Here is a 13,611-nt window from a genome sequence, read left to right on the forward strand (position 1 = left end):
GAAAAATAAAAAAAAAAAAAAACTTTAAATACCCCTAAGAGAAATGTCATTTTAATTTGAAGCTGATCCTTCCTTTCTTTGAGGGGATCTTTATCTAATTGGCCACCAAACCCATTTCAATGTAGTTAATGTGATTGCCATTTTTGTCAAAAAAGTTTTCTATTATAAATAAACTACAATGTCAGATACAAAAAAAATTGCAAAATTAAACAAGCATATTTTAAGAAAAGTGCCCACCATGTGTGAAGGACAGGAGCACCCCCTGGTGGTCCCATCGCATACTTTGCCGATATATAAAACTGTGATAGGCACATACAGATACAATAAACCCCAAGTGCATGTTATACAGTAAAAAATACACTGCTTTTGGACATTAAAAGGGGTATTCCCATCTCCAAGATCCTATCCCAATATGTAGTAGGTGTAATAATAATAATCTTAGCAAATACCTCCAATTACAAATGTAGTAAAGTTCTTCTGATTCGCTATGTCGCTTACCCCATGTGCAGGGCATTGCAGTAGCTTAGGTATCCATAGTTCCGACCACTAACTAACTGCCACTAAGTGGTCGTAACCATGGATACCTAAGCTACTGTAACGCCCTGCACATGTGGTAAGCGACATAGCGAATCAGAAGAACTAGACTACATTTCTAATTGGAGGTATTTGCTAAGATTATTATTATTTCACCTACTACATATTGGGATAGGATCTTGGATATAGGAATATCCCTTTAAGGCTTAAAATATCATTATATGAGCAGGCGATTATTCCCAAGGTGTGTATAAAGGCTGTGACTTACCAATAGTGTAGAGAGGTGTTCAGGGGAAGTCAGAATATTTCCACTCAGGTCAAATTGGTTGATTTGTCGGAAAGCGATAATGTTAATATCTTCGATATCGTTATCGCCAACCTTTCACACAAATAAAATGAGTAAGATGTTACGGGAGACTAAAGCATGTACAGTACATCAAGCTGCGGAGAAAAGAAAATGCCCTTTATATTCGAGATGCATGTAGAAATGCTATCATAAACCCAAGTATGTACAAAAAATAAACATTTGAAGTGTTCTTGCCTTCATTCCCCTCCCCGCCCCTCCTTCCTTTTCCAAAAATCATAACTTTTTTATTTTTCCGGTCTAGAATAGCCAAATGAGATCTTCTTTTATGAGGGACGAGTCATAGTTTTTAATGACAAATATTTTACTATATAATGTACTGGAAAATACCATATATTGTTATTTTTTTATATTTAAATTTTTAGGCCTTTTCTTTTAAAAAATTGTATTTTTTTCAGTCCACAAAGGGGTCTAGAACCTGCTATTTATATCTGCAATACATTTTGCATGTACCGTATTGCTTGGCTTTTACCTCAGCTCCCTAAGACAGAGCTATGATTTGTGACTACAGCTTGGTTCCAGTGCCTACAGGGAGTCTAAGACACGCCCCCGTCTTATCATTGGCTCTAGCTGATGCTCTCTCTCGCCTCCTTGCAGCTCTGCCTCCTCTAATTGGCTGCGGTGTATAAACAGTGCCTACCAGAGAATATAACAGTCCCTGCAGGAAGTCCGCTCATGTAGAGCCAATCAGCAGCAGTACCGCAAAGCCAAAATGATTATAAAAAGTGCAGACTTCTACACTATTAACAAGAAATACATGGATCTCGGGTAATTGCTGAACACATAGCATGATAAGGCAATAGTAAAGCCAGATCCCAGGGAGGCACAATAATTAAGAAAAATATAAGAAAAATCAATAAGAAATAATTGACAAGAATTTTCTAAACTTACCTGTATTACCCGATATGAAGGCAAAGCACGTTCAATATGGTCATTTCCTTCAGCCTTCAACTGCACATGGTAGGTGCATCCAGGCTGGAAACAAATGGAAAGTGTTCAGATAACTATTCACTTATGGACATTTGGAAATACTACAGAGGCTGGCAAAAATGAAGGCGACCAAATCCTGTCGACAGCGGTCAGCGCAGGCGACCAAAGCCGGCCGACAGCGGTCAGCGCAGGCGACCAAAGCCGGCCGACAGCGGTCAGCGCAGGCGACCAAAGCCGGCCGACAGCGGTCAGCGCAGGCGACCAAAGCCGGCCGACAGCGGTCAGCGCAGGCGACCAAAGCCGGCCGACAGCGGTCAGCGCAGGCGACCAAAGCCGGCCGACAGCGGTCAGCGCAGGCGACCAAAGCCGGCCGACAGCGGTCAGCGCAGGCGACCAAAGCCGGCCGACAGCGGTCAGCGCAGGAGACCAAAGCCGGCCGACAGCGGTCAGCGCAGGCGACCAAAGCCGGTCGACAGCGGTTAGCGTAGGCGACTAAATCCTCTTGTAATTGGTTAGCGTACCATTTTCGTTATGTGCATTATTTATTTCATCTATGGAATGTGGTAGGAGAGAACAGTTCTATTCTGCCCCCTACATGTATGATACTAACCCGTAATCCGCGAAGCCTGAATTTGCCCTCATCATCCGTGACAGTGTCTTCACCATAAATTGAGCAATCGTTTTGGCCCATAGCTTCCACCGACACTCCTTGCTCAGGTTCACCATTTAGAGAGGAAACGGTCCCGTAACAACTACAAAGAAATGGAAGAGAAAATTCACAAAACTACACAAAAAAATGTAATTGTCTAGAATGTGATTTCTTTTTTACGCCATTTGGGACAAAACCATAGATACTGAATACTAGTTCCCACATGTGCACATATAAGTCTATTATAAGGAACCTGTCACTGGGTTTGGGGCCACTGAACCATTAACGTTCCTCACAAGCCCATGTCAAAACCAGCCATGGTGTTATTTGGTATTGAAAGGATTTACATATTACGGGATGAGTCTGGTCAGTATTGCACAGATGAACCTGAGAAGTTGTACTGTATCTGTCCTTATCTGTTCAATGGCGATGCACTCACTGCCGATACACATACTGTACAACATCGAGAAGAGGAGTCCTAGTCTAGCTTTGGTAGAGGCATGTTTGGAAGGTTAAACCCCATAACGGCATTCTGGTAGTTTAGTGATCCCACGCCTAACAGACAAGTATGTGTGTCTACTCAATCTGACCAATCACAGCTTTACATCTTGTACAGATAGGGCATGGACTAGGGAAATAGCCATTTGTTAATGGCTTAAGTAGCCTTAAGTTCTTAAGTGGTTAAAACTGCAAAGTGCTGGTAAAAAAAACAAGTAACTTTGCAATTTACCTCTTATTAAAAATACAAGAATGAAGGGTACCTTTAGTTTTATAGTGTTCAGCTAGTTGTCTTGGTTACTAGCTTTCCACAGGCTTAGAGTGGCCGGTTAACTAGGGAAGGAGCGCACGACACTTGCAGGCAGTAGGATTACAGGTTGGAAATGTTGCTTTGAAACTGTTCGGATTAGTGGATTGGACCAGCTTTAGTTCCCCTGTCCGAACTGTCAATCCAGAGGAACGCACCGCACGGTGTCAACCAGGAAGCCGGGAGGCAGAGGAGCGGTGCGCACTCAAAGAAAGAACATTAAAATCACTCCTTTAAATTTCCAGGACTTACAGAAAAACTGTATACAGAAAGCCTCCAGCAAAAGAGGCTTCTGAATTTTTCATTAATGAGAAATACAACTATTAACTAAAAGTGACATATTAGGGGAGCTGAGCGGGTCCCCCTATAGGACAATAGGGTGTACAGCCTGTGATGCATACTTTTATTATCTGCTTTTTCATGCTGTCATATCCATATACTCAATCATGTTGGATTATGCTGCATTATTTGAAAAAAAACTGGAATAATCGATAAAAAGCGATATATAATTGCCACGCTCAGGGTTATGACGGAAGAAATTTATAGTTAGAATGTGAATAGAGTAAATCGGCAAACTGCAATGTGGTAGCGTCATACGCAACCACAAGCTGCCTTCAGGACTCAAACCTCAAGTAGCATTGTATTGGGAAGGATCTTGAGCCCGCACCTGCCAAAATGTTTGGGTCGGTCGAAAAGGCATATTGCGGACATGACTAGGTGTGTGTGCATCTAGGTCCGGAAATCTTTGCTTTGTGTGGATAATCGCGTGTACATTGACCAACGTTGCCCAGTGTACAGCTTACATGCACGCAGGGCCGCACACTTATAGCAAATGCATTCTAGTAAGTATTGTGGATCAGAGATAACGTATTCAGAGTGGGGTCCATTGCACAATTGTGATGGCACAAGAAAAGAAAAAAAGTGCATTAGGCTAGTGTAAGCAATAAATAAAAGTTAACAGGCTCCCTTTAGGAAAATTCAGAAATATCAGAAATTTGTGCAGGCAGTCATGGTGACCTGTATGCCGTCCTGTATCCAGTGATTTTAATCTTCAAGTTCTGCCCTTCTTCTGCTTCTATCATCTGAGACGAAGGCTCAAAACGGAACTCTTTCATCATAGGCTTGAAGTAATACTGACCGGGGCTCTGAAAGGAGACAAGGAAAATGATTAAGACTCACTCGTACATAACTATGTCCTGAAGAAGGCACGGATTTATTACCAGGTTGGCCATTGTTGTATCTTTGGAGATGTCTGGCTGGAGGGAAAGGGTGGGATCTGGAAGTTTGGACTTTGCATCATATCTGTGAGTAAAGGCCCCAGAAACATTAGATAAAAGTTTGATGAACCTACTGATTTTGATGTGATAAGCCAACAATCTAATGAGTATGTGGGCCACCCAACTCTCCCCACAACAGATTACAATGGGGGACATAAGGAATGGGCAACTGGAATAAAGTCAACAAATCCTTTTGTTTTCCAGGAAAGAAGTGGCTGCCAGAAGAGTTTGGCAGTGGCTCTTGCATAAAGAACACGAGAAACACTCAGCTGCCGAGTATGAGGTAGTCGGGGGAAACAGCTGACCGCTATCTAATGTGTGTGGTCAGCTGGAAGAGCGTTTTCCAGTTTTAGAAAAAATCACCTCCCACAGCTGCAGTTTGGGGAAAAATGCTCTATTTCACCCTCCTGAGTCCAGCACCACCATTGCTTCCAGTGTCTGTTATTGTTGGCACGGACAATGAGCGGCTTATGCCATCAACTCAACCAGAGCAGCTGAGCTTATCGATTGGCTGCAGTGCTGTCAACAGGACATCAGCACTGCGGTCTCAGCAGCAGAAAAGAGGAAGATAAAGAAGCATTTGTTTTTCTGAAATAATGTGACCCCTTTCACTTGCATTATGCTGCGATGTGGCAGAGGTATATAACTATCGCCTTACGCACCCATATAGAAACCAGAACGTGGTAAATATAATGCTTGTATTACCAGGTTTGAGAAGGTTAACATCCCGTTGTCCTGGGTGAGGAGATTGGAGCGGAACATCCCACCACTAAGAGATAAGAGAACTCCAGCCAGAGGCTGCTTGTCTTCTGATCGGATCTATGCAGAATCAAAGAATGAAAGCATTGTGAAAACCTTTAAAACATAAAACTAAGTCGAATTCTAGAAGGGCGAGGAGACGTGACTTCTACCGATACCTCAAATGTAACTCCTGCAAGGGCAAAAGCATTGAAGTCTCCCACAGTTCCATCAACAGCAGTCAACACAAAGCCTTCCTTCTGAGCAGCGATGGTGTACTCCTGGTCACTGTGCAGAGGGCCCACACTGTGCCATTCAGCCGTCACATGTGGGAAGAAGCAGACAACAAAGTCACAGGCGCAAACAATTCTTTCCTAAACCTTCATTTCAACCTCAGCTGTATTTTACAAGATTTTAGGTTTTCTTCGGGACTGCTTCTTAGATCAATCAGGAATTATTTAGCATTCTCCTCCAGTATCAGGTATTTTACATAAAAATTTAAACAGGATTTTTCACTGGATTTTTAAATATAAACAGAGTACTTCCTCCAATTGACGCTGCTCCACTGATTCTGGAACAGTTTTTCTTTTTCTTCCACGACCCTCCGTTCCAAAGTTATGTCCACTGGAAATAAAGGTGCATATTTTCCCCTTTAAATAACTGGTGGTATACCACAGTACTTCTCTGTGGGCGTGTGATTTTTCTCCTCTGATGCTGGCCAATCAAAACAAGGCCGCGCCCACAGAGAAATTCTGGGGTATACGCCACATTGTTGAAGGGAAAATCTGTACTTATATTACAGAGGAAGGCAAAACTTTGGCACAGAGAGACACAGAAGTAAAAGAGAAACTGTACTAGAATCAGCAGCAAAGGGAGGAGGTACTCTGTTTAAGAAAATCCTCTTTACACTTTCAGAAATTTGGTGAGAAGTAACTGGCTCATGGGTACATGAAGGTTATTAGACCCCATTCATATTTCTGACAAATGTTCAGGTGCGACGTTCAATAGATCCTCTGACGTGATAAAAGGATGCAATTATCACATACTTTATGGAATAGCATGCTACTCAATACAGAAGGGAGATTATATATATCAATTTCGACCCTGAATACACTGAGCATGCAAGGCGTTTAAGTCTTCTAACACTGGCATGCCAGACCTGACATGTCACTCTCCACAAGGAGAAACCTTACCGCTTAGATCCCAGTCTTAGCCTCTGACCTAGCCAAAGCAGATCTCAGCACTGATGAGGGGCATTACCCCGAAACACAGTGTCTGCAAATTGGGATTCTGGTTCTGGCTTGGCTTTTATCCTAAGTCACATTGCAAGGCTCGTTAAAGGGTCGATATTGACTTTTAGGATTGCTACTTCCAATTGGTGGCACTAGAGTTCTAGTCCTCTTCCTCTCTGAAGAGGCAATTTGCATACTAAATAACTCAACACAGCGATTAATGTCTAAACCACTGACAACAAAATTGGTACACCCCTAAGTGAAAATGGCCAAATTGTGCCCAATTAGCCATTATCCCACACGGCTGTCATGTGACTCAGTGTTACAAGGTCTCAGGTGTGAATGGGGAGCAGGTGAGTTAAAGTTGGTGTTAGGGTATGTGCACACGATGCAGAAATGAAGCAGAAAATTTCTGCATCATTTCTGCATCTCCCTGGCGGAAAAAACGCATGCAGATTGTGCATGCGTTTTTCCTGCGGAATACATGCGGATTCACATGCGTTTCCGCATGCAGATTGACAAGCGCTTTCCAGGCGATTTTAGCATCACTTGGAAAGTGCTTGACAACTAGGTCACACTATATAAATCCATGCAAACAGCATGGATTTATATAGTGTGACCCGAGCGAGTGTATATACTTACCTCCGATGGCCCACGCTGTCCTGCTCAATCCATTCTCCCTCGCCGGCAACTTTAAATTGAAAGACCTGCCGACGTCAGCGTCACGTGACCCGTCACATGACTCTGATGTCAGCGCAGGTCCTACAACTCACTGCAAGTGCCGGGAACCAAGCAGGAGCGGTGCGCGGGCCGACAGATGGTAAGTATATATATATTTTTTATTTTATTCTTGTTTTACAGCTTTTTTAATGGTACCTGGGTGTGGATGAGACTCTCCTCTCCTCTACACCCGGGTACCATCCGCATATTAGAACGCGCCAATAACGCAAGTACAGATGCAGTCTTGCGGAATTGGCGCGTTCTAATGCAAGTCAATGGCGGCGAAAACGCCGCGTTTACGCAAAATTAATTGACATGCTGCGGATTCTTGAGAGCAGCGTTTACGCTGCGGAAAAATCCGCATCATGGGCACAGCACATGCGGATTTCAATTGGGGATCATTGCTGCCCTTCTACCATGCGTTTTTAATGCGTTTCCGCGGCGTTTACGCAACTGCAAAAACGCCGCGGAAACGCATTAAATATGCATCGTGTGAACTCAGCCTTATCGCTCTCGCACTCTTTCATACTGGTCACTGGAAGCTCAACATGGCACCTCATGGCAAAGAACTCTGAGTATCTGAAAAAAAAGAATTGTTGTTCTACATAAAGATGGTCTAAGCTATAAGAAGATTGCCAACACCCTGAGCCTGAGATGCAGCACAGTGGCCAACACCATACAGCGGTTTAACAAGACAGGTTCCACTCAAAACCAAGGTGGACCACAGAAGTTGAGTGCACTTGCTCAGTATCATATCCAGAGGTTGTCTTCTCCAAATAGATATACGAGTGCGCCAGTATTGCTGCAGAGGTTACAGGGGTGGGGGGCGGTCAGCCTGTCAGCAGGGTGGATAAAAATCAATGTTTTTTTAAAAAAAATTAAAAAAAAAAAATCGGATTTTTTTAATAAACTGCTTTTTGAGGAAAATATTTTACCATCCAAAGGTTCTTCCATCATGAGATAAAGCGGAGTTGTTTAACTCGGTAGAATAAAGGCTGTATATGTGTAACATTCACAATGCCATGCTCTTCCAGAGGTTTCTGTAGGATTAGTGGGCAGTTTCTCTCCTATATTATCACAGACGCTCGCTTTACTTACGCAGTTCTCAAAACTGAATTTGACTCCGCAGAGGTCCCAGCCTCTTCTTCACAGCAAAAATGTTACAACATGAACAGAGTTGAGAAAAAGACCTTAATCCTATTGTTCTACAAACCTATGAATACAGAATCAACCCCTTCAGTGCCAAGTCCAAGAAGTTAGACAATATGTTTCTGATTGTTTGGAGTGGAATAGATCTGCACAACACAAGAAGAATGTGAATCTAAGTGTGAGGAGGAGGAAGGGCAAGCAGACAAGAAAATGAAAGTGAAACTTTGAGCACAATACTGCAGCATAGCCACAGACAGACAAGTCTGGATCTGTTTGTGTGTACGATCTGAGGTTTATTACATTCTATCCTTATAATGGCAGCAGGCCGTAAAAGTGACCCAGTTTGGGAATATTTTAATGAAGCTCCTTCGCCTATCGGTAAGGCAGGCATGCGTGCAAAATGCCAACAATGCAACAAAGAGATGCAAGGCCTGGTGGCGCGAATGAGGCAACATCATGAGAAGTGCGGTGATGAAGATGACCAAAGAAACACTTCTGAACAGGCCGGATCTGTTGCTAAACATTTTTATTGAATCCTGTTTCTAAAGACTGAACTGTCATGTGTGAGAAAAATTATATTTCTTATTATTACTGCATGTTACTGTCATTTGGTACAGTTATGAAGAAAAACAAATATTCCTTTTGGGGCAGGGGCAGTGATGTGTTGTGTACAATAAGCAGAAATTGTATAAACAATAAAATAACAGCATTGACTTTTTTTGTTTAGGGGAATTCATGGATTCTGGAAACTATCCACCTCCAAGATCACCATCATCCTGTTCTACAGTTTCAGAGTTATCCATCCAGGATAGTGCTTCATTAGCAGCAGCATCATCATCAGACACCCACAGCCACATATCACCATCACCCAAAAGGAAGAAAAAACCTTTACCTCCTGGAACCACCATAGATAGGTTTGTGATAAGAACTAGCAGATTAGAAAAAGAGTTGATTGATGAAAAAATTGCCCAGTTTATTTATGCAACGAACTCTTCTTTCCGTCTGACTGAGAACCCACATTTCATTAATATGGTTCAGTCACTGAGACCAGGATACAGTCCACCCAGCAGAGCTGATGTTGCAGGGAAACTGCTGGATCAAGTGTATGACAGAGAAATGGAGCAATGTGCAACAGCTCTGGAGGGTAAAATTGTTAACCTAAGTATTGATGGGTGGAGTAATGTCCACAATGATCCTATTGTATGTGCTTGTATAACAGAAGAAGGTAAAGTCTTCCTTGCACAAACAACTGATACGTCAGGAAATGCACACACAGCAGAATACTTACAAGAAGTGGCAGTAAAAGCTATAACAGCATGTGAACAAAAATTCAAATGTCTAGTACGCAGTTTGGTCACTGACAATGCTGCAAACGTATCCAAGATGAGAAGAAATTTAGAAGAGCAGGGAGGGAATACAAAGCTGCTAATAACATATGGTTGCAGTGCTCATTTGCTGCACCTCTTAGCCAAAGACTTAAGTGTTCCAGAAATAAAGGCTAATGTTGTTGAAATTGCTAAATACTTCCGTAATAATCATTTTGCTGCAGCAGCTCTGAAAAGGATGGGTGGAACCAAGCTAACGCTCCCACAAGATGTTAGATGGAACTCTGTGGTGGACTGTTTTGAGCGGTATATCAAAAACTGGCCTATTCTGATGACACTTTGTGAAGAAAATCGAGATAAAATAGATGGCACTGTCACGGCCAAAATCCTCAACATTGGGCTTAAGAGAAATGTTGAACATATGCTGAGCTTCCTGAAACCCATCTCTCAAGCTTTAAACAAAATACAGAAAAATAGCTGTTTTATTGCGGATGCTGTTGAAATTTGGAAGGAACTGAGTGAACACTTAAAAACAGAACTACACATGGACAGAATTAAATTACAAGCAGTAAACAAACGAATGGGACAAGCACTGACTCCAGCTCATTTTTTGGCAAATATTGTCAATATCCAATATCAGGGTCAAAACCTAAGTGCTAAGGAAGAGGAGTTAGCTATGACATGGGTATCCAGCAATCATCCATCTTTAATGCCAACTATAATAAACTTCAGAGCTAAGGGGGAACCATTCAAGAAATATATGTTTGCTGAAGATATTTTAAGGAAGGTCACACCAGTAAACTGGTGGAAGTCACTTAAGCGCTTGGATTTAGAGACTGTTCAAGTAATGATTTCACTTTTAACAGCAGTAGCTTCTTCTGCAGGCGTTGAAAGAATATTCTCTTCCTTTGGACTCATTCATTCTAAATTGAGAAATCGGTTGGGACCCAATAAAGCAGGAAAGCTTGTTTTTCTTTTCCAGATTATGAATAGGAACAAAGAAGAAGAAGATGATGATGAAGATGACGACGAGTGAGCTACAGAGGACAGCAGGGACAGTAGTATTTAAGTTTTTCATGTGTCGGCTGGGCTGACAGTCTAAGTTTCTTAAAATATATATATATATTGTTTAGCCAAATTAGTTAACAAACATGGATGTTTGTTTAAGCAAATAACTTATGCTGTAATGTTGTTATTGTTTCAGTTGAATAAATCTATTTAAATTGTTATTAAGGTCAGGATTATTTTTCTCCTTCCTAAGTACAACAGAACAGTGGTGTCCAAATATGAATGATTAACCCATTAAACTGGGGAGAAAAAAGTAATATAAAAAGTGATTCTAAAAATCTTCATCTACTTGCATGTTAAAGTAGCAAGAACTAGTTTAGGTAGAAACTTTGATTTAAATCACTGATTTAAATCGTGATTTAAATCAGTTCGATTTAAATCAAATCCACCCTGCCTGTCAGTGCTCAGACCATACACAACCGCACACTGCATCAAATTGGTCTGCATGGCTGTCGTCCCAGAATGAAACCTCTTCTAAAAATGGTGCACAAGAAAGCCCACAAACAGTTTGCTGCAGACAAGAAAGCTATTTGGTTCAGATGGTGCCAAGCGTGTGTGGCGGCAAGCAGGTGAGGAGTACAAAGACAAATGTGTCCTGCCTACAGTCAAGCATGGTGGTGGCATTGTCATGGTTTGGGGCTGCATGAATGCTGCCAGCTGTGGGGAACTACAGTTCATTGAAGGAACCATGAATGGCAGCATGTATTGTGATACACTGAAGCAGAGCATGATCCCTCTCCCTTAGGAAACTGGGTCGCAGGGCAGTATTCGAGCATAAGGACACCAAACACACCTCGAAGACAACCACTGCCTTGCTAAAGAAACTGAGGTAAAGGGGCTGGACTGGCCAAGCATGTCTCCAGACCTAAACCCTATTGAGCATCTGTGGGGCATCCTCAAACAGAAGGTGGAGGAGAGCAAGATCCCTAACATCGACCAGCTCCGTGATGTCATCATGGAGGAGAGGAAGGGGATTTTAGTGGCAACCTGTGAAGCTCTAGTGAACTCCATGCCCGAGAGTTAAGAAAGTGCTTGAAAATAATGGTGGCTACACAAAATATTGACACTTTAGGCACAATTTGGCCAATTTCACTTAGGGGTGTACTCACTTTTGTTGCCAGGAGTTCTGGAAATCTTCCCCATGTATGATGCAATGCTCAATCGTAATGTGAACAGATCCGGATAAGGATTCTCACAGCCAGTTTGTCTTATGAACAGGTATGTTCTGTAAAGCAGCTATACCTAATTGTATGTGCTCGTCTTACTGATGTATGTAGCCCATGATCTATAAAGTCTGTGAACATAAAAAGAAAAATTTGCACCAACCTGTATGAACCTTTCTCATCAGTAAATACGGTGATGAGAGGTGAAGCGGCTCCTTTCTCACTGATGACTATTTCCACACCCTCTAATTCGGGGTGTATCTGTCCCTCCAGGAATAAGCCAGCTTTCCCATGAATTTCTATCAGCTTTCCTGGGCAGCTTTCTAAAATTGAGAGGTCAATGTGATCAAGCTGCACAATTTCTAGAAATGTTACTTAATCAGATCGGTTTGTCGTGTGTGATGACATCTGCTCACCTCCACTCACGACAGCCTCCACAGAGGGGGGATAGAAGAGAAGTTCTTTAGATGATGGAGTCACAGTGATCTTCTCACCGGATCTAAATAGGACAAAAAAAATTACTAGTAAGAAAACATCTCAAAACATATAGTTTTTGTGCTACAATGAACTAACTGGGTGCAGTATCCTTTTTTTTTTCTTCGCATTCCCTCTGCTTTTACCTTCATCATTGACAAAAACATGCAAACTTAACCAAATGACCCTTACCTTGCCCAGTAAGAGAATTCGTAAGTAAAGGGCCCCTGGAGCTCCTCCACTACCTCCTGAACCGGTGGTTGTACATCAGTCTCTTCCGCATCAGATTTCTGTCTTTCCAGCCTACGTGCCTCGATCTCCGCCAGCTGCTGCTCTCTGCGTGTCTCTTCTATAGACTTGAGCGGCCCTAGGACCAGGGCTGGTTCTGTGTCAATGGAAGATCTGATGGAAGGCGAAGAATAGGCATTAAAAGGGTATTCCCATCTCAAAGATCCTAGCCCAATATGTAGTAGGTGTAATAAAAATATTAGCAAATACCTGCAATTAGAAATTTAGCATAGTTCTCCTGATAACCTATGTCACTTACCCCATGTGCAGGACATTGCAGTAATTAGGTATCCATGGCTACTACCACTAGGAACTAACAAACTGTCATATGAGTGGTCGTAAACATGGACATGTAAGCTACTGCAATGTCCTGCACATGAGCTAATCAGAAGAACTATACTACATTTCTAATTGAAGGTATTTGCTAATAAAATTATTATTACACCTACTACACATTGGGATATGATACTGGAGATGGAAATACCCCTTTAAATGTTAGTGTTGCTCAGTTGACAAAGTCTTCTCTCATAAGCAGATGTGTCTATCTTTGAAGATCTTGTGACACCTACAAGTACTTCTTTATAAACATGCCCATCCACTATCCCCTGGCACTACAAGTGGACAGACACTGGTGTGCGTTACCAAAAACCAGTGCCTTTCACACCTTAGGAAGGACTGTGCGGACATCACTGATTAGGCATCAGCAGAGTCTAAACTCATGTTTTGCCAGACCTTCCACCATAAAAGGTACCAATAAAACTAATTTAAGCAGGAATTGTTCCTCCTCTTACTTGATAGTGACGGTCACATCCATTAGTTTATCTGCGGTTATGGCCCCGAGGACGTGATGCCGTACTGCAGTCAGAGTAAGGATACTCGGTGAGGACCTGTGGAG

General features: G+C 42.3%; 2 protein-coding genes across 2 annotated transcripts in view; one reads left to right on the plus strand and one right to left on the minus strand.

Annotated features, from left to right (window-relative positions):
• LOC141162028 (BOS complex subunit NOMO1-like) overlaps positions 1 to 13,611 on the minus strand; it is a 68,243-nt gene that overhangs the window by 24,082 nt on the left and 30,550 nt on the right. The window contains exons 18-27 of the mRNA XM_073647656.1: positions 13,508 to 13,603; positions 12,621 to 12,830; positions 12,371 to 12,453; positions 12,118 to 12,277; positions 5,477 to 5,603; positions 5,265 to 5,378; positions 4,300 to 4,427; positions 2,439 to 2,580; positions 1,790 to 1,873; positions 803 to 913 (exon numbers count right to left, since the gene is read on the minus strand). Coding sequence (XP_073503757.1) covers positions 803 to 913; positions 1,790 to 1,873; positions 2,439 to 2,580; positions 4,300 to 4,427; positions 5,265 to 5,378; positions 5,477 to 5,603; positions 12,118 to 12,277; positions 12,371 to 12,453; positions 12,621 to 12,830; positions 13,508 to 13,603 — 1,255 coding nt within the window. The remainder of the gene's footprint in view (positions 1 to 802; positions 914 to 1,789; positions 1,874 to 2,438; positions 2,581 to 4,299; positions 4,428 to 5,264; positions 5,379 to 5,476; positions 5,604 to 12,117; positions 12,278 to 12,370; positions 12,454 to 12,620; positions 12,831 to 13,507; positions 13,604 to 13,611) is intronic.
• On the plus strand, positions 8,844 to 10,774 carry LOC141162027 (uncharacterized). The gene is made up of 2 exons (XM_073647655.1): positions 8,844 to 8,961; positions 9,126 to 10,774. Exons 1-2 carry the CDS (start codon positions 8,958 to 8,960, stop codon positions 10,757 to 10,759), a joined length of 1,638 nt encoding a protein of 545 aa, XP_073503756.1. The 5' UTR covers positions 8,844 to 8,957; the 3' UTR covers positions 10,760 to 10,774.

The sequence above is a fragment of the Phyllobates terribilis genome, unplaced genomic scaffold (genome assembly GCF_046119375.1).
Source record: "Phyllobates terribilis strain yellow unplaced genomic scaffold, ASM4611937v1 Scaffold_9__5_contigs__length_417890890, whole genome shotgun sequence".
NCBI classification, from domain to species: Eukaryota; Metazoa; Chordata; class Amphibia; order Anura; family Dendrobatidae; genus Phyllobates; species Phyllobates terribilis.